General features: G+C 37.4%; 1 protein-coding gene across 5 annotated transcripts in view; it reads left to right on the plus strand.

The window, feature by feature from the left end:
- The window catches only part of WDR7 (WD repeat domain 7), a 352075-nt gene that overhangs the window by 10320 nt on the left and 314264 nt on the right, over positions 1-27491 (plus strand). For 3 of the 5 annotated variants that reach the window (XM_019463951.2, XM_019463944.2, XM_053902762.1), the window contains exons 2-6: positions 4590-4669; positions 13205-13376; positions 20115-20221; positions 21831-21909; positions 25238-25412. In XM_019463951.2, the coding sequence (XP_019319496.2) occupies positions 13218-13376; positions 20115-20221; positions 21831-21909; positions 25238-25412 (520 nt within the window). In that variant the 5' untranslated portion in view covers positions 4590-4669; positions 13205-13217. Of the gene's footprint in view, positions 1-4589; positions 4670-6818; positions 6930-13204; positions 13377-20114; positions 20222-21830; positions 21910-25237; positions 25413-27491 lie in introns of those variants that run through there. The other 2 variants (XM_053902761.1, XM_053902760.1) reach the window with 2 other exon arrangements.

Below are 27491 nucleotides of genomic sequence, written 5' to 3' on the forward strand. Positions count from 1 at the left end.
GACATTAAAATGGTAGACAGGTAGAGGATGACTAAGGGAGTAAGATTCTTGAAAGAGTCCAGAAGGAGTTCGATTTAGCAAAAAAAGGGTCTTCTTCTTGCTTGGCAAACAGCTTAGTAAATGCTAGGTATCGTTATTCTGTTTATTCATTCAATAAGTACATATTGACCAGTAGTAGAAGTCAGGAGCTCTTCTTAGTGTTGGTGAGCCACTGCAGATCCCCGTAGAATGAAGTTTGCTTGGTGATGATTAAATAGCAAAGGTGGCGGGCTTACCCTTGAGGAACACAGATTACAACTTTCTTTTTTTTTTTAATATTTTTTTTAATGTTTATTTATTTTTGAGACAGAGAGAGACAGAGCATAAATGGGGGAGGGTCAGAGAGAGAGGGAGACACAGAATCTGAAGCAGGCTCCAGGCTCTGAGCTGTCAGCACAGAGCCCGACGCGGGGCTCGAACTCCCGGACCGTGAGATCATGACCTGAGCCGAAGTCGGACGCTTAACCGACTGAGCCACCCAGGCGCCCCAGATTACAACTTTCTAAACAAATTACACATAAAGCCATAAGTATTATGTGCCCGTATATAGAACATGTACTGAAAATATGTTTGCAGAAGTAGTGATTCATGGGTTTGGGGACAGAGCGCTCACAGCAGAGAAGAACTAGGATTTGAAAGATTGTACACTACAGATAGATTCTTGTTAAACATTTTTTGGAAACTCCATGTATGCACACGTATATCATTAAAACAAAAGAAACTGGTGAGTCAGGGCCATTTTGTTTCGTTATTTATTAAGCTATATTTTGGAATACAGTGAACTAGCCAAAGGAAAACTTTAAGACCAATGAATTTATCTTGAGAATTAGGATTCCCACTCAATGTAGCCTCTTACTTCTTAATTTCCTTCTTCATAGATAGTTGTCATTGTGTTTTTTGTTTATTTTTGGTTTGGTATCATTACAGAATTATTCTAAATGTTGTATGCATATGTATGCATGTATACATGTATATAGATACACATACATATATCTTCCTTTTAAAGCCCAGAATGGGAGTGTGTTTTAAACACTACACTGTATCTTTATCTCCCACTATATATTTTGGAGATTATTTCATATCTCACACTGCAGTGTTCCATTGTAAGGCTCTGTCATAATTTGATCTCTTGATTGGTGGACATTAAATTTTTTTCTATGTACCCTTTAAAAATGAGAGAAAATTTGGGGCATCTGGGTGGCTTAGTTGGGTAAGCGTCTGACTTCATTTGGCTCAGGCCATGATCTCCCAGTTTGTGAGTTTGATCGCTGCTTCGGGCTCTGTGCTGACAGCTCAGAGCCTGGAGCCTGTTTTGGATTCCATGTCTCCTTCTCTCTCTGCCCCTTCCCTGCTTGACCTCTGTCTCTCTCTCCCTGTCTCAAGAATAAATAGACATTAGAAACAATTTTTAAAAATTAGAGACAATTTTAAACACAAACAAATCAAGTAATGTCATGAACCCTCTTGTACTAAAAAGAACTTCAACACTCATTTTTATAGGCTGGGTTCCCTGGTGAGCAAACCCTGAGATGGAGATTCGCCCTCAGGTTTATTAGGGAGTGCTCTCGGTATCAACATCCAGGGAAAGGAAGGACAGGAAGTGGGTTCTGCCAAAGGGAGAAGTTGAGTTATGATGAGTCTTAGTGGAATCTCAGTTGACCCCGGGTGGGGGGGTTGGGGGGCGGTGAGGGGAATTCTGAAGATGGAATGACCCTTTAGGGCTATTCTGAATGGATACGAGGGGGCCTGGTTTTTATATCCCTGAATCGATCAGTCATTGGATATGGGCTGTCCCAGGGGAAGGGGGTAAGAGCTTGGGTAAAGCATGTCCTTTTGGCTAGGGCATTTCCTTCCTCCCTCTGTATGCCGCTGAGCCCCGACATCGTATCATTTTGTCCATAAATATTACAGTTCTACTTACTTTTGATTAACGTGATTTAGTAAAACACATTGATTAACCAAGTTGAGTGAAGAATGACGTTTTCTGGTATATGGAAGTTTGTGGCAAGTGAAGACAGTATAGAATAGTGAAGAGTATTTCATTAGGAATCAGGAGGTCTGTATATGCCTGTGAGCTCAGTTTGCCATGTGATTTTGAGAAAGTGGCCAATGTATCTGAATATCCACCAAAATAAAAACTGTTAGATGGCAGATGAGCTATATTCTCTCCATTTCTAAATCAGGAAGCCAGTTTACTTATTTATTTATTTTTGGTCAGCTATAAAAGTCTTTCTTTTATAACTGCTTAAATGTAAAAAAACAAAGCAGCAGGAAGTAGACCCATTTTCCTCAACTTTTGCAAAGATTTGGTTTACTGATATAGGCAAAGGGTGCTTGCACTTTTGTTGATTCTGTGGAACACTTTCTGTTGAATTCTCTGGTGCCATTTTATGAAAATATTTTCTGACTTACAATTTCTTGAGACCAGATTAGGCGTCTGTTCCCCTTCTGCCTCATTTATGTTATCACTTCCCTTCCTCCCTCCTGTCATGCTCGCTTCCTCCCTCTTTCCTCATCACTCTGCCTAGAAAATAGGTCTTTTTCTTGCCTCTAGCCTTACAAATTGCATCAAACCCCATGATTTATTGTTCTTCTGTATCGTCTTGTATTTTCTTTTTCTTTCAAAACTCATAATTTTAGCTAAGCTTCTTCTTTGTGCGCACCCAGCCTAATTGTCATAGCATCATATTTGTTTTCCCTCTCTGTAGTTTTTTCACTGCGTTAATCCAAACTTTATACTATGTCACAGAGTTTTAGCGTGTCGCTTCTCTATCTACTTAACGGGACCACTAAGTCTCATTAGTCTGATCCTACCCAAGACGAATGTGAAACCTGGTAGTATCTTCTCCCTTCTCAAAATCTATTTTGGTCAAGTGTAGACTCTTTTGTCCCATATATTAGAATCTGAATTTGTTAATGACTTCACTGGGCATCTGTAGTGTAATAATAGTGCTTATCCTTTACATAGAAGGCTTTTAATATTTCAAAATGCTTTTTCTTTTCTCTTGTCCTTGTAGTACCTTTCTGTGAAGCCTATTTCATAGCTCGTGCTCGTCGCTATCAACTTGGTGTGAGCACCAAGTCCTATCTGTTGTGTCTTCAAAACAGCTCTCATATTCCTCTTGTTATTGCCATTCTCACTATTACTGTCCTTCATCATATATTCATCGGAGACAGCCTATGTGGCAGAAACCATGCTAAGCATTATGTGGTGAATACACACACGCGGTTCTGATCTTAGGGAACACAAGCATAAAGAGTAGTAGCAGAGAGTAGAAGACGTTTGTTGGTTAAACAAAAAAGCCCGGAAATAAGTAATGAGAGATTGTGGTAAATGTCAGTACCATCATTTCTTACCAGCAGTACTGCAGCGGCCCCACTGTCTTCAAACCCACAGTGTTATCCCTATTCATTGTATTGCGGCTAGAGTGATCTTTCTGAAAAGCAAATTCGGAGGTCAGACTCTTGACCTGTTTCCTGTTGCTGTCAGGTAAAACTCTACACTCCTTCAGATGGCTTATCAGCTCCTTTATCGTTTGGTGCATATTGACCTGTTGTTTCTTGTGTCATCATTTGGCCTTTGTGTTCTGAATGCCACCTCTCCTTTTCTCACTGCCAAGAAAGAATTGAGCTTTCTATCTATGGGTTTTAGAACATGCAATTCCCCCAGCCTCTTCCTGGGTTCATTCTCACCATTATTTCTCCAGAAATCCTTCCTGGACCCATTAAAGTGTAGGTTAGGATATCCATCTTTTGTGTCTCCATGGGTCTCGAGATTTCTCCTGTATCACGCTCTATGGTAATTGTTTGCTTGCTCATGTACATACATGCTCTACTGGATAGTTGAATTGTGTCTATATTCTCAACTGTTGTAATGCTGTGATACAGGCACAAAATTAAAACTTGGGAAATGCTTCTCTGAAATATATACTAATTATTATTATTATGAGACAGAATTTAATTTAAAAGCTGTTTTAGTATCACATAGGAGGTTGTAGTATTACTGCCAATGAAGTCATGCAGAACCAAATTGTCATATTTGCGGATAATAGAATTGTGTCTGACAAACCTATACAGTGGCACTTTTACGTTATAGCAGGAAGTCATTGAAAGATCATAACCTTATTAAAAATCCAACTTTATTAAGTATGAAATGGCACTGCTGGAAGAAACCAGTAGATGTGGAGGCAGAATGTGAAAAAGTCGGGGCACCTGGGTTGAGCTTACGACTTCAGCTCGGGTCATGACCTCACAATTTGTGAGTTTGAGCCCCACATCAGGCTTACTGCTGTCGGCACAGAGCCTGCTTCAGATCCTCTGTCCTTCTCTCTCTGCCCCTCCCCACTTGCATTCTCTTAAAAATAAAATAAAAATATTAAAAAAAAAAATAAGAATGTGAAGAAGTAGGAAAATCTGTGTTTTTAAAAATTAGTATTTCCTGAGCATCTGCCATGTGCTAGGCATTTCACTAGTTGCGTTATGTGCATTTTTTTCTCTTAATCATTAGGATGGCTTTCCTAAAAGACGGTATTATTGTCCATCTTTTACAGATGGGGAAGCTGAGACCCAGAGGGGTAACTTTTTCAAGATTCCATAAAAGAGCCAGGATTTGAATACAGTTCTTCTAATTGTGAGTTCAGAGTTCTTTCAATTATGATTATTTTTGTTCTTCTTGTTGACTGAAGTACAATTGTATTTCTGTACAGAACTAAGAAATAGGGGAAATTCAGTGAAAGAGACAAATACATGAAATTAAAGTAACCAAAAGAAATGACTTAATTTTTACCTCTAAGATCCTTGCTCTTTACGATTTGAGGTTTTTGACTTCAAAGTGATGCAAAATTAATTTTATAAATAACTGTTGGGGAGAAAACTAAACCTCAGAAATGATATGACCAAAGACTACATGTTTAGTGGTAGAATGAGGTGTAGACTCTGGAACTTCTGATATTTGGCTGTAAAACGTTATCACTGTAAAATTTTTGTTTGATGTACAATCTCTAAATGTAATTTTAACACTGATTTTGATATAAACATGAATGAAAATGGAATGTTCCTAATATTCTTCTTTTTCTAGAAGTATCTAGTCTTAGAACATACCTGTTTGTGATTTGAAAGCCAGCATTTTCCCTTGATATATTAGTGACAAAATATGAATATGTTGTACACAATATTTTGGAGAGTTGGATAATTTTATTCAGAATTTCTATTAAAGTTAATACTATGTCAGATTAATAATTTGTTCAGTCACTTTTGTTTTGGGCCTTTTCCATGAAAATATGAATTTTAAAATCTCAATCCTGTTCTAGGACTTGTTTCATTCCCATTTAATATAAAGCTTTTTTGGAATGTATTTAATTCCCTTCAGACAATAGGTGATAATGTTGCAAACAAAGACTGGATTATTAGCTAATCAGTAGAGTGGTTGAGTGATGATGGTTGAAAAACTGCATACTCTTGATTTATATTGCCTTTTATTGCTCTTAAGTCATATGTGGTGCCAATTTAGAGTGTCTTGACTTATCCGTTACTCATTTTATTTTATTTTATTTACATATACATATATATTTTATTTTTAATTTTAATTTTTTAAATTTACATCCAAGTTAGTTAGCGTATAGTGCAACAATGATTTCAGGAGTAGAATCCTTAATTCCCCTTACCCATTTAGCCCATCCTCCCTCCCACAAGCCCTCCAGCAACCCTCAGTTTGTTCTCCATATTTATGAGTCTCTTCTGTTTTGTCCCCCTCCCTGTTTTTATATTCTTTTTGTTTCCCTTCCCTTATGTTTATCTGTTTTGTCTCTTAAAGTCCTCATATGAGTGAAGTCATATGATATTTGTCTTTCTCTGACTAATTTCACTTAGCATAATACCTTCCAGTTCCATCCACGTAGTCGCAAATGGCAAGATTTCATTCTTTTTGATTGCCGAGTAATACTCCGTTGTAGATATATACCACATCTTTATCCATTGATGGACATTTGGGCTCTTTCCATACTTTGGCTATTGTTGATAGTGCTGCTATAAACACGGGGGTGCATGTGTCCCTTCGAAACAGCACACCTGTATCCCCTGGATAAATGCCTAGTAGTGCAATTGTTGGGTTGTAGGGTAATTCTATTTTTAGTTTTTTTGAGGAACCTCCATAATGTTTTCCAGAGTAGCTGCACCAGCTTGCATTCCCAGTCTGTTACTCATTTTAAAGAAATTCAAACTTAGATTCCTGTGTCCTACCTAATTACATGGCTAGGTCGTGGCTGATTTGCCCATTTTTTGTTTTAATCAGTTGTTTAGAACTAGGTTACCACTTGTTACCAAGTGGTACTCTCAGTTAATCCTTCTTAGAAATACTTGTCTGTGATATAAGCCTTGTTATCCTTTATTTCACATTATTTCATTAGTGCTTTTAGTGGCTTTTCTAAAGTTTCACTTTTATTAGATTTTTAAGATAGTAGAAAAAATGTTTTGAAGCATTTATATTTTTGATGGAACGAGATTATCATTTTTTCTTATATATATTTCTTTTTTTTAAATATAATTTATTGTCAAGTTGGCTATTGTATATATTTATTTGTATTAAGAATGTTCACACAGTTTGCTCATATAATGAACTGAAGATTCCTCATCCTATTCCTTGGTTCGCTTTCTTTCTTCTTCTTTTCTTTCATTTAAGTTATATACTCACACAGTATAGGGTCAAGTAGATCTAGAAGACTTTATTACACCAAAAAGCATGAGAGAAAAAAAAAAAAATGTTGCAAGCCCAGAGGTCTATGGTGTAATGATTGAGGATTATGTGAAAGTTTAGGTAATTCACAGGACATCCATCGGTTTGGTTGTAAGTGACAAGTACCATGGAAGGCAAAGACTGTCTGTCTTAGTTTAAGGTAAATGAATTAGTCTCTAAAATGGCCCAGGTTATTAAATAAATACCAGTGACTTAATTATTGAAAGCATCTGCTAGATCAGTAGATGTTCAAGAAATTCTTGTTGCTTAATTATTACACCATAGCCAGATTTCTAGGTTTTAAGGAATTGAATATGTCTTTTCTTTGATTCAGAAATTCAAGTTAGGGGAGTTGCCCCTGGGTGGCTCAGTTGGTTAAGCATCTGACTCTTCATTTCGGCTCAGGTCATGATGTCACAGTTTGTGGGATCGAGTCCTGTGTCAGGCTCTGCGTGGAAGGCAGGGAGCCTGCTAGGGATTCTCTTTCTCTACTCTCTTTGCCTCCCCCCTTCTCTCTCTCTCTCTCTCTCTCTCTCTCTCTCTCGAAATGAATAAACATTAAAAAAAAATTCAAGTTAAGATCTTGTAGTCTCTCAAGTTGTCATAAATAGAATGTGTTTGTTGTGTATGCTAATGGAAATTGTAAGCTCTCAGGAAAAATTACCTATGATTCAAGAATAATTTGTTCCAGTGGAGAGTATGTTACTATACCCTAAAAAAGTAAGAATACTTGTTGTTTTTCAAAATTAAATTAAAAGTGTATTCATACATTATTAGGTACATGTCCAGCTTAGCATGTATGGCATTTAATTTTTGATATATATATATATATCAAATATATATATATAAATGATATATATATCAAATATATATAATAATATATATAAATGATATATATATCAAATATATATATATCAAATATATAATATATATATATATATATATTACACATACCTTACGGTGTTTTTGTCTTCTCATAGGTGAGTAGATATATTAGTATTTTTTTTTTAATTTTTTTTTTTTCAACATTTTTTATTTATTTTTGGGACAGAGAGAGACAGAGCATGAATGGGGGAGGGGCAGAGAGAGAGGGAGACACAGAATCGGAAACAGGCTCCAGGCTCCGAGCCATCAGCCCAGAGCCTGATGCGGGGCTCGAACTCACGGACCGCGAGATCGTGACCTGGCTGAAGTCGGACGCTTAACCGACTGCGCCACCCAGGCGCCCGATATATTAGTATTTTTAAGGAGAAAATAGACCTTTTTTTGTTCTTCCATGTAATTTATTAATTTTTTAAGTTTTTGTTTAAATTCCGGTTAGCATAGTGTGTAATATTATTTTCAAGTGTATAATATGGTGATTCAACACTTACATATAACGCCTGGTGCTCATCACAAGTGCACTCCTTAATCCCTGTCACCTGTTTAACTCACCTCCCTCCCCTCCTCCCCTCTGGTAACCATCAGTTTGATCTTTATGAAACTTTTTGTTTTCTAGAAGAAAAGTGTTATTCTCTCAGAAAAGTGATAGGAAGAATTCAGAACCTTTTAGGAGAAAGACACACAAATTATTTGATTTCTATTTGATTTTCTCTTTTGTTAAGAATTAATTTTGTCTGGTTAACCTTGTTGGACCAACAAGGTCCAAATTAATTGGATCTAATTTATATTGAAAAATAAGAGTGATGGAATCTCATTAAAAAGCCACATGTGCTACTTTTGACAATATATCCCTTTAAGAAGTAAGATTGCTTTTAGAATACAGCTTTGCATTAGTAGTATTTCGTTGCAACTAGAGGAGTCAGTGCTCCCCAAATTGATACATGAATTTGATGCAGCTCTAGTCATAATCTCACCAGGCTTTTCTGCAGACATTTACAAGCTGATTTTTAAATTTGTGTGGAAGTTAAGAGGACCCAAAGGAATATCCAAAGGAATCTTGAAAGTAAGAACTAGCAAATTTCAGTGCTGAAAGGAAATATTTATGTGTTCTTTTGGTGTGGAGATTTCTTGAATTCTCTTAGAAATTAAGCAGGATTAGCTTTTACATATTGGACTTATATGAAACCGAAACATATATACATTTTACAGTGACCTATCTAAACCATCCAAGTTCATCTTTCATGTGTTGGTCAACTGATGATGAATTTTAATTATCTTCTACTAGTGTATGAAGGGGCCTGGCCACAGGATGATGGATGTATTTGTCTCCCTGTCCCCTTCTCGCCCCCAACAAACCCTCCTCCCCCCCGCACTTTTAGGGGCCTTAAGATTTTTCCTTTATGCAATTGTTTGTCATTCTTCTTACCACATCATGTATGCCATGGATGTTATCCTTACAAACTTTGGGGGTGTAGTGTATCTGAGTGTGCAGTGAGGAAAATTGTACATTTATGTGTAACAAAACTTGAAAAATGTGGCCTTAAACACGTGGAAGTTAATTTATCCTATGTAACAAAAAGTCCAGTCTAGAGTTCGAGAAATTCTGTGAAGCCTGAGCTCTCCAATTTTTTGAATTAATGCAGCATCAGTGAGGATGTCTCCACGTCTAGGGTGAGATCACAGAGCCAGTGTTGAGATGTCCCTGACAGTCTTCTCTGCCTCCAGCTTTTGAACATTCCCCCAAACCCACTTCTCCACAGTCTGCCCCCAACTCCGATTTAATACCCCTGTGCTTAGGAGGTTTTAACATTAAGAGTGTTCTGAAAGTCAGGAGCACAAATCCACTTCTCCACATGAGTCCTAAATAAGACTTTGTCTCTTCTCCTCGTCCTCTCACCCTCACCCCTCTCCCCGCATCCACTGCCCCAGACATGTTCTGATATTGTATTGTTCTTTTCTTGATTTTATTTTAGGGAGAGAGAGAGCGAGTGAGGGAGCGCGAGCAAGAGAGTGGGGGGGAGGGGCAGAGAAAGAGAATCTCAAGCAGGCTCCATGCTCGGTGCAGAGCCCTACGCAAGGCACAATGTTATGACCCTGGGATTATGACCTGAACCAAAATCAAGAGTCAGACACTCAACCAACTGAGCCACCCACGTGCCCCTGTATTCTGTTTTTTTCAATACCATCTTCCAATTGGTCACCAGGTCCTTTTGATTAATTATTATTTATTTAGAAGTTGTCTCTGTTTATTCAGAACCGCCCTAGTCCCAGCAGCAAGGACGAATCAATAGCAGCTACTGATTGTGATATCCATTGCAGGTTCATGTTTCATTTCAGGTCTTCTTTATGATTATTTACCTTTTAAATATTTCACTTAACAGATACTTTCTATTTAGATCTTTCAGTGTACCAGCCAAGAAATAGCATTGGGCATAATTTAAGGACCTTTGACAGGGTGTATATACCTATGGGTCAGGACAGGTTAGTGTAATTTTTTTGAAAACACAGCAGAGAATTTTGGAATCCGGTTCCTGCTGCACCCCACCTCCTTCCGCCACCCCCAATGTAAGACATAAGATGGTAACTCTTTACCTTGGTCAGACAGAACTTCTTACATTATTCCTCAAATGAGCAGTTAACTTGCTGATGTAATATCCCCTGGAAAAGAAGTAGTTAAGTTTTTCTTTTTTCTTTTTTAGGTTTATTTATTTATTTTGAGAGAGAGAGAAAGCATGAGTGGGGGAGGGGCAGGTCTGTACTGACAGTGTGGAGCCTGACATGGGGCTTGAACCCATGGACCGTGAGGGTATGACCTGAGCTGAAGTCAACCCTTAACCGACCGAGCCACCCAGATGCCCATAGTGAAGTTCTTTACCATTATTTCCTGAGAGGGAGAGAGAATTGCTTTTTGATTGATTAATTTTAGCATTGTAAAATTCTTTTAAAAGAACATATCCTGGTTATGGGTTGAGTTGTGTTCCCCTAAAATTCAGATGTTGAAATTCTCACTTCCAAAACCTCAGAATTTGACTTCATTTGGACATAGGGTTTTTATGGAGGTAATGAACTTAAAAGGAGGTCATTGGGGTAGGCCCTAAACGAATATGACTGCTGTCCTAATTAGAAAGGTATTTGGACATACACACAGGGAGAATGCCGTAAGAGCGTGACGATGGCCTTCTGCAAGCCAAGGAGAGGGACCTCGAACAGATCCTTCTCTTGACAGTCAACCCTGCCTATACCTGATTTCAGACTTTTAGCTTCAAGAACGATGAGACAATAAATTCTGTTGTTCAAGCTACTCAGTTTGTGGTCATGGCAACTGTAGGAAACTGATCCGGTTCTTTATGAAAATCCTTCCTTGCCCTTAATGAGAATTCCTCTCAGATTCTGGCCGACTGTCAGTTCTTGATTTCTGTGAGAATGTGGGGGATTTTTGTAATTATTTTAATAATTTCTGGAGAAGCTGAGTTAGAGATTGATGTGTTTTTTAAAATATATACCTTTATCATGTTATGGATGATTATTTTCACTTGTTTTAAGGGCTTTGAAATTGCATTGCTCTTCTAGGTTTCCTTGAGTGCCTTGTCACCTGAATACCAGAATGTTCTTTCCTGTTCTGTTGCATCAGAGCAGGCACATCTCCCCATAGCATACATGTTCCTTAGTCCTTAGTCTCTGTGTTTGCATTTTCTTTAAGCAAAGCAGTATGCATTGGATATAAGTCCTCAAATGTCTAGAGAAATGATATTCTCTTCAGATTTCACATATTGCATTCGATGCTGTGAGCTTATTTAACTGAGAGAAATCTTTGGGTGATATAATTTAATACTGAATGTTGTCACCATGGAGAAATGAATTCCTTCCAGATTCCCTTTTTGAAAAAGTCATTGTTGGGTATGTTTTTCAGCCAGGAACATGCTGTACCAAATTTATTAAAATTGGTTCAGTGCTTTGTTTCATTTTATAATATCAAATAGAAATACGGAAATTAAAAAAAGAAATATGGAAATAATTATGTCATGGTAGCCTATGAAATGGTGAAAATGATATGTATAAGGTTTTATTAATAGGAAGTGAACTTGGAATTTTTTTCTTAAATGCATACCTTTTACTTGTAACAAAAGATGAAGTTTTTGGGGGGTGCACAAACTGATGAGAGTCATGTATTTTTTTTTTTTAATTTTTAATGTTTATTTTTGAGAGAGGTAGAGAGACAGAGTGTGAGTGGGGGAGGGGCAGAGAGCAAGGGAGACACAGAATCCGAAGCAGGCTCCAGGCTCTGAGCTGTCAGCATAGACAGCACAATCTTAGCATTCTAAAGAGTCTATAGTTACACACATATCAGTTGTCACTTAAAAATTGGGGGCAGAAAAAATCACTACAGTGGCCATTTCTGACTGACCGTTTGTCAGTTGTGTAGGTGACCCACTAGTGTCTCATAAGATCTGGTGGAGTCTTCTGTCTTCTGTGGAGCCCTCTTTGATTAGTCCATTCTTCATTTCTTTTTAACTTCTCTGAACTAGTATTTAAGTTTTTAGCCACACAAGTTTATAACACTTAAATCTAGTTGTTTCACCAACTAGATCTTGATTTTGTCACGTGAAGGAATAATTCCCTGTATGTGTGCTGTCCTGCCAAAGGTATACTCCCACGTACACTACTTAATTGAGTATTTATCTCAAATTTAAACCCCTTTACCAGAACTAAATTTTTATTATGCAGAAATGAGTTTAAAGAGAAATCCTTTTTCCCTCATTGGAAGTTGCAATAAAAGACATTCATGATCTTGAGACATAATAAATACAGTTGAATGAGTTTTCCTTTGAACATACTCTTTGTGTGTGTGTGTGTGTGTGTGTGTGTATATATATATATATATATATATATATATATATATATATATATATGTTTATTTTGGGGGGTGGGGGAGAGACAGAGGGAAACACAGAATCCGAAGCAGCCACCAGGCTCCAAGCTGTCTGCACAGAGCCGGATGCGGGGCTTGAACTCACGAACCACGAGACCATGACTTGGGTTGAAGTTGGACTCTTAACCGACTGAGCCACCCGGGCACCCCTGAACATATCTTTTTTAATGTTTAGCACACAGTGAAACAACCTTTTTCTTGAACATCGCTATTTATTACTGGTTTGGAGACCTGACAAGATTTACAGACCTCATGTTTTTTCCTCATATTTGGTAGCATAGCAGAATGAATAAGATGACAGCATCTGAAGTCAGGCTTCATGGGTTTTGGTTTGGGCTCCATTATTTCGCTTTTCGTCTTGTGACTCTTGGTGACTCACTGTCTGTATCTGTGAAAGAGAAGTGATAATAGTACTTGCTGCATGATTTATTGTGAGAATTGAGATTTTAATTATATTTTATATATATAATGGAATTTTATGTATTGTCCTTTATGTGTGTCGTATATATGATGCTTGGGAGAATCTTGGCACTCAGGAAGTTCAAGTTGCCTTCATAATACAAATGTATACGTTTTAAAAGGAAATAATATAATATTTGACATTATTCTTATGACGTTTCTAGGTTTGAAAACACAATGGCAGGAAACAGCCTTGTCCTACCCATTGTTCTTTGGGGTCGCAAAGCACCAACACATTGCATCTCAGCAGTACTTTTAACAGACGACGGGACCACGATTGTGACTGGATGCCATGATGGACAGATATGTCTCTGGGATCTCTCAGTAGAATTGGAAGTGAGTATTTGAAATGGATATTGTATTTTTTACAATCAAGGAGCTTCTTAATCGAAAACAACAGTCCCAGAATAATATTTGGCCTCATAACATGTTTTCTGTGAAATGTGTTGTGACTAAAATTATTATTATGTAGATTGTTAATTTGTATTATTCATCAGAGTTGGTTTCTGCTGCCTTTCAGTTGTGTCTACCCTAAGTGGGTTAATAGGTTACATTTAAGATTTATCAAAAGATTTTTATTCATACTGAAGGAAGTTTCCAGAAAGGTATTAAAAACTGATTTTGAACATTTATACCTTCTAAGGTGAATGTCTCGAAGAGAGCAAAACTTTTTATAAAACATAAGTTTGATTGTATTTATTACGTATTATCATTCTTTCTTACTATGGAGCGCTCAGTGTGCTGTGGTTCGAGGCCTTCTCGGTGGACAGGCCAGGGAAGTAGGAGTTGGGGATACGCGTGCAGAGTTCACACTGATACCTCCAATTCTGGGATAACACCTCAGGGTTTATTCTCCTTTTTTCCTCATATTTTTCATCTCCCTCTCTGATAGTTTTCCCCAGGGATTTTTTTCTGTCAAGGGTAACAGAGAAAATGGGGTGGTAGGTGGCATGGAATATAGGGCACACAAGTTGAGGTTTTTTTTTTTTTTTTTTTTTTTTTGGTAATAGCCTTATTGAGATAAAAATCACACAGTTTACTCTCTTAAAGAAGTTGTGTTACATACATATACACAATGCAGTATTATTCAGGCATGAAAAAGAATGAAATCTTGCCATTTGGGATGACATGGATGGACCTCAAAGGGCATCATGCCAAGTGAAATAAGTCAGACAGAGAAAGACAAATAACTCTATGATCTCCCTTACATGTTGAATCTGAAAAATACATATATTTTAAAAAATGAAGCTCATAGTGAACAGATTGGTGGCTGCCGGGGGTGGGGGTGGGAGAAGTGGGTGAACTTTTCTTGTTTTTGTTTTTTAGTTTAAATAAATTAAAAAAATAAAGTGTACATTATCACAGTCAATTTTATAACATTTGCATTACCTCAGAAACACACCCTGTACTCTTTAGCTGTCATTCCTAATACCCCCATTTCCTCCCAAGGCAACCACTGATCTGTTTTTCTGTCTCGTTTTACAATGTGCAATATACATAAGGACATTAATTTGATATGATAAATGGTCCCATGTCCCATATGTAACTCTTCTGTGGGTTTCGCTATTCTGGACATTTCATATACTTGGAATAATATGTGTTTTTTTGTGGGGGTGTGACTGGCTTTTTTTACTGAGATACATAATCTCAGAGTTTACTGTGGTGTAGCATGTATCAATACTTCATATTTTTATTTTACTTTTTTATTTTATTTTATTTTTTTTTAAAGAAGTTTTTAATAAGTATTTATTTTGAGAGAGAGAGACACAGAGGGCAACCAGGGGAGGGGCAGAGAGAGAGGAAGACACAGAATCTGAAGCAGGCTCCAGGCTCCAAGCTGTCAGCACAGAGCCTGACGTGGGGCTCGAACCCATGAACTATGATATCATGACCTGAGCCAAAGTCAGATGCACAACTGACTGAGCCACCCAGGTGCCCCTATTTTATTTATTTTTTTAATTTATTATTGTTTTTATTTATTTATTTTTTACTGATTATTTGTTTTTGAGAGAGAGAGAGAGAGAGAGTGCAAGCAGGGGCGGGGCAGAGAGAGAGAGAGACAGACACACACACACACACACACACACACACACACACAATCTGAAGCAGGCTCCAGGCTCTGAGCTGTCAGCACAGAGCCTAATGTGGGGCTCGAACTTGCGAACCGTGAGATCATGGCCTGAGCCGAAACTGGACGCTCAACTGACTGAGCCACCCAGGCACCCCTATATTTCACATTTTTAAGTGGTCAAATAATATTCGATTGTATGGGTGTACTAAATTTAACTTACCAGTTGACGGACATTTGGGTTGTTGGCGCTTTGGGCCATACTGAATAATGCTGCTGTGAACATCGGTGTGTGCGTTTTTGTGTGGTGCCGCCTTTTTGTTGTTCTTCAGTACACACCCAGGCACGGAACCACTGGAACTGGAAAAACGACGTGTGCACTTAGATGACATGTAAAGCTTGGGTGTACATGTTGGAAAGTAGCTGGAGAGAAGAATTACAGGATGTGATACACCTTCAGGATTGGTAGTAAACTAAATATGAATCAGCAGTGAAGTCGTGAGCAGAAAAAAACTCATACCACGTTTTACTGGAATGATTACAAGCAATAAGACTTACTTATGAGAGCTTAGAAACAATTCTTTCACTATTTTTTTTTTTTTTGCATAGTTTTTACTGTAGTGTTATATTTATTTAAGTTCAAGTAAGAGGGAGAAAAGTGACTGGGGGGAGTAAGAAATGGGCGTGGTGGGGTAGGGCTAGGAGAGAAGTGTATCTTTTGAAAGACATTGAGGGAATTGGACTATTTACCCAGGGAAAATGAAGGCTAAATAAAAATTGGCTTGGTTATTGTGTTTGATATATGTGGACGATCTTTAGTGTCATACTTTGTAGCAGCTATTTTTTATTTATTTATTTTTTTCCAATATATGAAGTTTATTGTCAAATTGGTTTCCATACAACACCCAGTGCTCATCCCAAAAGGTGCCCTCCTCAATACCCATCACCCACCCTCCCCTCCCTCCCGCCCCCCATCAACCCTCAGTTTGTTCTCAGTTTTTAAGAGTCTCTTAAGCTTTGGCTCTTTCCCACTCTAACCTTTTTTTTTTTTTTTTTTTCCTTCCCCTCCCCCATGGGTTTCTGTTAAGTTTCTCAGGATCCACACAAGAGTGAAACCATATGGTATCTGTCTTTCTCTGTATGGCTTATTTCACTTAGCATAACACTCTCCAGTTCCATCCACGTTGCTACAAAAGGCCATATTTCATTCTTTCTCATTGCCACGTAGTACTCCATTGTGTATATAAACCACAATTTCTTTATCCATTCATCAGTTGATGGACATTTAGGCTCTTTCCATAATTTGGCTATTGTTGAGAGTGCTGTAGCAGCTATTTATGCTGATGAAGGGCCAATGAGAAGAAATGTAACATGGCTGGGGGAGGCACAGAGTGTCTTTTCTTGAAGTCTTGGTGTCTTCTCTTCTTTTTCTAGGAAAGGGTTTAAAACTGTAGCTAAATTTGTGCCATCCACCTCTTGATTTCCTTTTATCTGTGAAAAAGTGCAGCCTGGTCTAACATGGTGGTAATAAAATGTCCAAGGGAAATTGTAGAAGCAGTTTAGACAACCTAGTGAGTATCTAGACAGATGGCTGATCAGATCAGATGGTGATCAGAGGAAACTTGTTGATGTAGATACTGTCTCTTATAAGCAATATTTGTAAAGCTCCATTACCTATAAAAGTTACAGGATATTTATGAGACTGATTCCTGTCTTCTTAAAGCTTCCATTCTGTTAGGAAAACAGATCTTTTCTGAGAATAGTATCATCCTCGTTGTTGAAGAAAGAAGTAAAACGTTATGGTTAGAGCTTGGCCTTTGGAGTTGGGCAAACGTGGCTTGAACCTTGGCTGCTCTAGTATCTCGCTGTGACTTTGGGCAGTTTACTTGACCATTTTGAGCCTAAGACTTGCCACATTTAAAATATGGTGTACCACACAAGGTTGAGGATTCTGTGAAGGAATGCATATTAAACAGTTATCACAGTACTTGCACATAATAAGGTTTTATTTAGTGAATGGTAATTATAGTATCTTAGGTAGTAGAAAGAAAAAAAAAAGTTCAAGGAGATTTAAAAATAAAGGAATATTGAATGATGGCTAACTACAGAATGAACTAGCCTCAAGGTCTCAGATTAGAGTGTGGATCTTACTGTTTACTCTTAGGAATTGATACATCACAGGGGTGCCTGGGTGACTCAGTCCGTTAAGCATCCAACTTTGGCATAGGTCATGATCTCACAGTTCATGGGTTCAAGCCCTGCATTGGGGTGTGTGCTGACAGCTTGGAGCTTGGACCTTCTTCAGATTCTGTGTCTCCCTTTCTCTCTGCCCCTCGCCTGCTTGCACTCTCTCTCTCAAAAATAAACAAACATTAAAAAAAAATAAAAAAAAAGAACTGACACATCACATCTTTTATTTCTAGTTATCTTGCCTTGCCACTGATAACGTAATAATTGTCAGTTTTGAACTGTGTAGTCTTTGAGGATGGATGGTCTTTATGAATTGTTGAACAGATTATTTTATGATATTTCTTTGTACTGATTATGAAATGTTAATAACTATGATTTAACTTAAATTTTTATGGAAAATGGTGAGGTAAAGAAAAAGTATAAATATACCATGTATTTTTTCCTTTGATTATATGAATACCTATTTTCTCTTGTAGTTTCTTGATGTTAAGACCTTATAGTTATGATTTGGCATTGATACTAGGCATAGCTGTATTTTTGGATGATTATCTGTGTATGATGATTACTCTTCCTCTGCTTGCCATTTGGTAGTCATTCAGAGCCATTTCTTAAAGCCATCTTTTTTTTTTCTTTAAACTCCAGAAAACGTCTTTTTAATGAATTGAATAAGTTTCTGTTCATTAAAGACACATGTTGATTTATGAAAATATTATCTTAAAACTTCTCTATTTTTTCGCTAACTTTGTACTTATAAAGTAAAAAATATAGTTTCATTTACACATTTTGTTTTTGTTTTGTTTTGTTTTTTGCTTTCATATGACAGTGGGTGGCAGAGCCATGTATTCTGGTTTTATTTTACAAATGTTCATTGTCACTATTTAGAAATACAATTGCTTTTTGGTATTTTGACTTGCGTACTGTGACTGTACTATATTCCTTTTTGGTTCTGGTAGAGTCTTTTTCTAGATTTTTTAGATTTCTAGTTTAAGGGTCAACTATTCTATTCTTTTTGATTCTGTTGTAAATGTGATTACTTTCTTAATTTCTCTTTTAGATGTTTTGTTGTTAGTGTATAGAAATGTAACTGATTTTTGTATGTTTATTTTGTATCTTGCAACTTTACTGGATTTGTTGATTAGTTCTAGCAGTCTTTCAGTGGTATCTTTAGGACAGGTGGGATCACATCATCAGCAAACAGGAAAAATTTTACTTTTTCCTCTCTGATTTGGATGCCTTTTATTTATTTTTTCTTGACTAACTGCTTTGGATTAACTATGCTGAATAGCAGTAGCAAGAGTGAATATTTTTGTTCCCGATTTTAAAGGAAAAAGCTTTTAGCTTTTCACTGTTGAGTATGATAGCTGTGAGCTTGTCATATATAACTTTTATAAAACAGGTACATTCCTTCTATACCCAATTTGTTGAGAGTCTTTAATTATGAAAGGGTATTGAATTTTGTCAAAAGCTTTTATTGCCCCACTGAGATGATCATGTGATTTTTATGCTTCATTCAAATATTTTTGCTTATTTTTCTAGATTATGGTGGGAGTAAAGTCCAATTCTAGTTACTTGTTTTGGCTGAAAGTGGAATTTTCCAGCAAAGCCATGTACATTTGAAATAAAGCTATTGGTAAAGTTGATTTTCTTGGGAGAAATTAAATAATTGACCAAGAGCATATTTTTTAGTGGAAGATTACTGAATCTCTGTATGCAGGTGGGGTTGGATGTGTGAGAAAATTTTTGATGTATGGGAAAATGTTCTAGGCCCTTCGTAACTGTAAACAATGATTGATTCTTAAAGTAAATCATTAAAATAAAAATTTAGCCTCTGAGGGAAAAAATGCATATTGTATAACTAAGGAAAAAACAGATTAAAATTTTCTCTTAATTATAATTATACAAAAGATAACTAAAATGAATTTTATTTGGAAAATCTCTTCCATTACCACATATCAGAACTACAGAACAATGTCTGTACTCTTTCTGTGGAATATTTGATTTTGAACAGTTTAGCTTTACTAATAAATTAGGATGTGTTCTTTATAGCATATGCAGATGTTATCAATGTTTGTGTGTATTAAATATTTAATTAAAAAATATATTTTGAAATAACCTAAGGCCCTGAAGTTACCTGAAGTAAACGTAACATTCGGTACAAAGTAGATAAATTTGGGAGCTGATTGCCAGATTAGTTTAGAATAGTGGGTATTAAGCCGTCCTTCCTCTGAGGCACTATGTTGTTACTAAATCATTAGTCTGTGAAGGTCGTTCTTAGTTGCTGATAGTTAATGTTGCTATCAGCATTTGGAAGGGTGCCTGTCCTCTTATTTTTTGAGTTTTGATGGTGTCAGTCTAGAGACTCTAAATGTGTTTTCAGGTCAGTGAACATACTGCTTAAAAAATAAGTGGGGTTAAATTACTTTATTTTATATACCAACATTCTTAACCTGATTTTTCAGTTCTCTATAACTTAGTGCTTAAGACTGCCCGCTTGGCTCCTAGCTCTGTCGTTCTCTGTAGGATGCTGGGCAAACAGTGTTACTGGTTACTGGTCGTTCCAGTTTTGACTTTAGAACTACCTGGCGGGGTGACTGTTGAGCATTTAATAGGTAGGATTCACTGTTTTGTGGCTTTTAGGTTTTGGTGTTCTGAGCAATTCTTATCAAGTCTGTATTTTATATTTATATTTTATATTTTATATTTATATTTATATTTATATTTATATTTATATTTATATTTATATTTAACAGGATTCCTAAAAAAAGATTAATTTTTAAAAATTTGATACTTGCATCAACATACTTGTGTATTTCTAGGTTAATCCTCGAGCACTGTTGTTTGGTCACACGGCCTCAATCACCTGTTTGTCTAAAGCTTGTGCTTCTACTGACAAACAGTATATTGTGAGTGCGTCTGAAAGTGGGTAAGTATTTTTGTATTCACTTTTTTCTTCATAAGTCTTTATTGCAAATAGTACCGGTGTGTTAGTGAGGAGGGAAGCTTTTTTTTTTCTGGTGAAGTATCTTTTAAATAAATTCTTAGGTTGTCTAAACTTAACAATACTTAAAATATGGTTTTATAAATCTGAATTTTCTTTATTAATGATTTTATAATACTTTTATTATAATTTATGATTATGTTTTTGCCTTGCTCTTGAGCAATTCGGAATAGCTTAAAAGTTAAAGCCTGATCATTAATCTCCGTGGTATCTTTACTGAGTTGGCAGACAACTTTGAGAGTTTTAAAGAACCTGAATGATGGGTAGGCTAAAATAAATTTGGAAGATAAAATCATGCAAAGTTCATATAATGTCATATATGTTAATATACTTATGTAATTATATATGTTCCTGAGTCTTAGAATATAACTTGTTTTTGGAGAGAGAGGCAATTAGATAGTAGTTGTAGGGTTCACAGGCGTTTTTAAAACTTTTTTGGTGCTTAGAAAATTATATACATAATATGTTATTGAAGAGAGTTGGGGACCTGGAAGAGAATTATTTAAGAAGTTGTTCCCTCCCCTTCACCCCCCATAATTTATGAATTTGAAAAGAACCTTATGTAACTTGTTTGAAACAAGAAGAGGCAGCTCTAGGTAAAAATAATCCCTTTTGGACAGTTAAAGGGTAATTCACACTAGCATGCATAGAGGCAGCTCTAGGTAAAAATAATCCCTTTTGGACAGTTAAAGGGTAATTCACACTAGCATGCATATTCTAAATAAGATTGAGCATCCTTTGAAAAATTGTTTCACACCATGTGAGATCTAAGAAAGGGCATCTTGAAGAAAGCCCTAAGAATATTAGCACCATTGCTTTTTATTAATGTTGTTCTTTGTATTTCAAAGATCATGACATATTTCTAATTTTGAATGTTGTATCCTTAGTTTGAAATTTGAGCCCCCTTTTTTTTTTTTTTGGTATGCACTTGATAAAGCTTATGCAATAAATACAGAACCAAAATTGGAATATTACATTTAACTTGCAAAGGTTTGGAATTCAGTTGACTTTAATTTTTGTTTTGTGCTGGGCTAAATTTTCTAGCTATGCTCATAACCAATGGAAAGTTCCAGTGGTTTAAATTAAAGGCTTGTTTCTTATTTTTGTCACTTGACCCTCATATGTCATTTGGGGCTCTGCTTTGTTATTATTGTGACTTTGAGGTTGAAGGAGCAGCCATTGTCAGAAGCAGCCACCGTCTGGAATGGAGGCAGATGAGAAAGAGAGATCTTGAGGCCCTCACATCAGTTGTGGCCAGAACTACTCACATGACTTTCCCAACCAAAAGGGAGCCAGGCAGTGGAGCCCTACCATGTGCCCAGAAAGAATGTGGATTTAGGTGGGAGTGGTCAGGTTGGAGGGGAGGTTGGGATGGTGAGTGAGGACCAGAATTTTTCACGAACAGCAATAATGACTATACGTTACTTTTTCTGACATACATCAGTTTTAGTGGAATTTTTATTTTAAAATACTACAGAGTTGGACAGTGCTTGTAAAAATCAGATTTAAATTTAGCTATTATTTTGTTTTATAGAGAGATGTGTCTTTGGGATGTGAATGATGGCAGATGTATTGAATTTACAAAATTAGCCTGCACACATACAGGCATACAGGTTAGTATCTATTTCTATAATTGTCCAAGTCAACACAACTTATTACAGGTGTGCAATTAAATGGTTTTTCAGACATTGAGCCTATATTTTTAAGTGAAAAATGGGTGGAGACGAGGAATAGGACAAGACCACAGTTGGGGTAGTGAAAGTATTCCTCATCAGATGGTATGGTAGGGGTAAGTAGAGGTGACTGATGGGGAAAGGTGGAGGGTAAGCCACTTGTGCCCTTTCTGGCCGTCCTGGTTCCCCCAGTGAGAGCCCCTTCACTAATTGGCTCAGTGCTCTAGACCCTAAATAATGAAATTCTTTCATGCTAAAGCCTTCACAACTCCATTCATGATTGACACAAATTGACCCACTTTACAGATCATATCCTGTTTATTGCTTGTGCAATTGGCCCTTGGGTACATTTTTTGACGTTTTTACTCTGTTGAAGAAATGACGATTTCATATGCCTTCCTTACACAAGAATTTATGTAGGAATTTATAGTTTCTGACTTACATTCTTGGTATTCTTTCTTACTCTTTCATAATTGTCAAGTTCTTTGTGCTTCAATTTACGCCTCATTTACCCTGCTGCATGTTGGGAAAGTCATAAGTCTATAGAAAATGTGATTTGTGTTCTCAGTGGGGCAGGAGAGGGAAGGGAGAACTGAGCACATATCGTATAGGAATTTCTCTTATGGTGTTTCATTTAGTCCTCCCCACATCATTCCAAATCAAGTAGGAGTATACTCTCTTACGTGTAAAGAAGCTGAGACCCAGAGTGATTGAATGACTTGCCCTAGTCTCACAGTGAGTCATTCCTGGCCCAGGATCAGAAATCAGGTTTCTTTCTGTTCTTTCTGTTACATCATACTGCCTCCTTTAAAACAAGTGAATACCGTCATTTGTTGAGAAAGAAAACTTGTGCCAGCAAAGATTAGAGAAGCAGTGAAATACGTAGAAAACTACTTAGGGCTGAGGTGGCGGTTTGTGTATTTATAAAGGTCTTTTTTTTGACCGTGATCTGGTGAAGACCTTTTAAAACTTGCTTCTTCAATGCTGTTAGGATGTTTACTTTTTCTTTAAGGGGCCTATATTATTTTTTATGATATGAAGAATCATCAGGGTTTATATAGAGAAAAGGGATAGTAAATGATATACCAGTTAGTGGTTTTATAGATAATTTATTGAAAAATTATATGTAAATGTCTTGAGCTCATTGAATATCAATATTTTGATTATTGTATAATTCCATGATTTAAAAAGTTTTGGTTTACATTTTAGGAAAAATTATCTTTATTCAACATAGTTTTAGTACCTATTATTTATCAGATCCCATATTGGACCCTGTATTTAAATTGGCAGCTATCTATCTCTAAGTAGAAGATGCTCTTTGGCTGATTCACTAGTGTGTGACAATTGATCCCTGTGTGATCTTCACCCTCTCAGGTCCAGAGCAAGTTGTTTGTTTATATAAGCAGAAATGATAAACCTTGATAATATTGGTGCGTACTGAAACCATGAGGAAATGCCAACTTATTAAATTATCACATAATATTTGGAAAACTTGTTTCTCCATTCAGGATACTTTCTTTGCTAGTATGAAAGTGTCTAGGAAGCTAAATTTTAGTGGTCAGAAGATTATTTGGGAGTATAACTTGAAAGCAAAAGGTGGGAAGCATTTCGTCCGGCAAGTCTAATAAAATATCCCTGCCCCCAGGAGAGAGCTCTTCTCCAGTGACTACAGTGCGCATGTCTGTCCCGGCTGATGTTAGGTGGATACTGCCAAAGTTTGCTTCTCTGCACCCCTCTTTTCCTCCTTGACACCCCTCCCCTTTAATGGGTCAGGAGTACCGGTGGTCACATGATCACATGTGAGTGACTGGCAGTCCTGAGACCTCCAGATTGTGTGTTGTGTTTTTGGATCAACCTTCTAAGATCTAGGGATACCCTCTGGGGTTGTTTGCATTTAATTAGACCCCCCTCTTGGAGTTTTAGTGATGCTGCCTTGTCCTTAGTTAATGTGCTCCACGATCAGTGTTTTTGTGTAAGAAGTTGTAATTCTTCTTATACAGGGTACCCCATAGTTGAAGAAAGATCATATTCCTTCACATGCAGTGTTGAACCTGAGAATAGGACTAATGAGTGTGGGAGCAGACTGGACCCAGGTTTCTCAGTTATTTCCCCAGTGGTGGATGGTGGAGTGGTTATAGCAGTGCCCTTTGTTTTCAGTCTAGCTTGCCCCCGTGTAATTCATATAAGATCCAATCATTTGGGAAGTAATAGTCTGGATATTAGATTTCACCTTCTAGAAATTCTCTACAAGAATCATTCCACTAAGAGTCACTTTTTTTTTTTTTTTTTTTTGAAGCTAAGGGGAGACAGGTCCTTTGATAAGTTGTTGGTCTTGTTTTGATAGTTATTCTTCCTCTGCTCTTTGGTTGATGGAAACCCATCTTTTCCTTTTGAGTTATTCTTGGAATGAGTAACATGTAGGTCATGATTGTGTTGGTTCTTCTATTTTTCTTCCACAGAGTATAAATGTGCATTATGACAATGGTTTATGTGATTGTCTCATGCTCTAGTTTGAAATAAAACACTTGGATTAATCGGAATTCACTGCTGATTATAATATGTTTGAACAGCAATCATCTAATACATTTTATTTGGTCATAACTAGTAATTATAAGTCTATACCCACCTATTCCCATTCAGTTAAAATTCATATTTTTGCTTTGCTTTGTGAAGAGATTCCTTTTGCTTTGCTTTGTAAAAGCTGATTGTATTGAGGTGTTTTTCAACGTTTTTTTTTTTTTTAATTTATTTTTGGGACAGAGAGAGACAGAGCATGAATGGGGGAGGGGCAGAGAGAGAGGGAGACACAGAATCGGAAACAGGCTCCAGGCTCCGAGCCATCAGCCCAGAGCCCGACGCGGGGCTCGAACTCACGGACCGCGAGATCGTGACCTGGCTGAAGTCGGACGCTTAACCGACTGCGCCACCCAGGCGCCCCTGTATTGAGGTGTTTTATGAATTCATTCAGTAGTCCTTTTTTAGATGCTATGGGGGATTAAACACGAAGAATTATGATGAATTCAAAAGGGAGGATTTTAGGAAAAGAATAATTTTTGTCAGATATTTTGAAGTACTAATGTAACCTGATGGATGTATGTGTATACACATATAAGAATATGTGTATATATAAGAAACTTATAATCTGCACCACGTAGTCTGTGTCTGGAAATATTACTGGAGAGACTGAGCGCCATGACAAGCTTGATGAGGGCTTGTGAATCAAGTCTCTCAAGTAAAGGAGAATATTTAACACTTTTTTTCCTTTTAGTTCTACCAGTTTTCTGTTGGAAATCAGAAAGAAGGCAGGCTTCTGTGCCATGGCCACTACCCTGAAATCCTCGTTGTGGATGCCACCAGCCTTGAGGTGTTATACTCCTTAGTATCAAAGATCTCTCCAGACTGGATTAGCTCCATGAGTATCATTCGATCCCATCGAACACAAGGTCAGTGTGTGATGTCCTTTAGGAACTTCAGTACCCTGACGTGACGGGCGGTTTCCTGTCGAGTTTTGTAATGCATCGTATGTGATACAAACCGTAAGCATAATACATAAACAAGAAGTTTGAGGGAAGGAGAGGGGGCATCAGAGGTTGGCAGAGTTGGCGGGGGTGGGGCAGATCATGGAGGACCTTGTGTGCTAGCTAGGGAACTTGGGTTTAGTCCTGTAGATTGGGTTTGGCAGACTTGTACTAGAAAGGACCACATACTAAATATTGTAGGTTTTGCAGGCCATATGATGTGTGTTTCAGTTCTGCCAGTGTAGCACAAAAGCACATAGATAGTACATAAGTGAACAAGCCTGTCTGTGTTCCAATAAAATGTTATTTAATTTAATTAATTTTTTTTTGAGAGAGAGTATGAGTGGGGGAGAGGGGCACAGGGAGAGAGAGAATCTTAAGCAGGCTCTATCCCATTGCCCTGGAATCGCGACCTGAGCCGAAATCAAGAGTCAGACACACCCAACTGATTGAGCCACCCAGGCGCTCCCAAGAAAACATTGTTTACAAAAACAGCCAGTGGGCTAGATTTGAGCTGTAGCTTTTTGGCCCTGGCCTCGATGTTGGGCGGTGTCTGATGATAATACTTCAAGGGACTTCTGTTTTAGACATCACTTTGGTGCCATTGTTGAGAATGGTTTAGGTGGGAGATGGTTTTAGTACCCCCAGGTGACTGGTGCAGATCTGAAGTCCAGCAGTGGCTGTGGACATAGAATGGATGGGTTTGCAGCACTTCCCGAGGCTCGTTAAAGAGTGTTGATTCTGAAGGGTGTTAATAGGTATTAGTGAAAAAGGAGGGTTCAGGCAAATATATTAGGGAGATGTTCAGTGAAATAAAATTGAACAGACTTCTTTAATGTGGGAATTTCTCACGTAGAGGCTTTTTTTTTTTTTAATGTTTATTTGTTTATTTTGAGAGAGAGTGTGTAAGTAGGGGAGGGGCAGAGAGAAAGGGAGAGAATCCTAAGCAGGCTGCACACTGCCAGCAAAGAACCTGATGCAGGGGCATGATCTCCCAAACCGTGAGGTCATGACCTGAGCTGAAATCAAGAGTTGGATGCTTACCTGGCTGAGCCAGTCATATGCCCCTCAAGTAGAGGCTTTTTAATGCCTATTGGAGAATTACTGCTTTATTTCTGAACACAGCAGTGAAAAGTATTTTTTTAACCTTCAACTTCTTCATTTTCCAGGCAATAGGGAGCTCCTTGTTAGTGCATTCCCCTTAATCTTAGTTACAATCAACATTTTCTTTGAAAAAAGGACTATATTTGGGGTGCCTAGGTGGCTCAGTCGGTGAAGCAGCTGACTTTGCCTCAGGTCACGTTCTCATGGCTTGTGAGTTTGAGCCCCCTCATCCGGCTCTCTGCTGTCAGCGTAAAGCTCGGTTCAGATCCTCTGTCACCCCCTCTCTCTGCCCCTCCCTGGCTTGTGCTTGCCCTCTCTCAAAAACAAATAAACATTAAAAAAATTAAAGAAGCAGTTTGCACGTTTGTTTTAAATTTTTGCACTATTTCCACATGAACTCGCTGTGGTCTGAACAGGATAGGATGTAACTTTGATGAAAGCTTTGGTGCTGTGCATACACAGTAAATGTTACTATCATAATGTTGCAGCATATGCAATTTTTAATCTGCATTTGCCATAGTATTCTAGTCTGTGGATATTTGAACGTTTTTGATATGCTAGGATGTTCCACTTTTACTATGGATTGACGGGCATGTGAACAGTTGTTAGAGCATCTCTGTACAGTGTCAGGACATGTAATCACTGTGTTCCAGGGCCTTGCCTTGCCTAGAGAACAGTCTAATATGATGAGGTTTTTATTTAAAGACAGCAAATGGTTCTTTTTAATAAAAGTAATAACTCCTTTCGATTAATATGCTGAATGCTTATACCTGGGGTGTGTCTTAATTTTCATAACAACCCATTAAGCTAGGTACTGTTGTTATTCATTTGTATTTGCTTGCAGATAAGCGTCTCAGATACACAACCTAACCTTACACCTTAATGGCTGGAAATAAATAA

The sequence above is a fragment of the Panthera pardus genome, unplaced genomic scaffold (assembly GCF_024362965.1).
Source record: "Panthera pardus isolate Hobbes unplaced genomic scaffold, ASM2436296v1 HiC_scaffold_15, whole genome shotgun sequence".
NCBI lineage: Eukaryota > Metazoa > Chordata > Mammalia > Carnivora > Felidae > Panthera > Panthera pardus.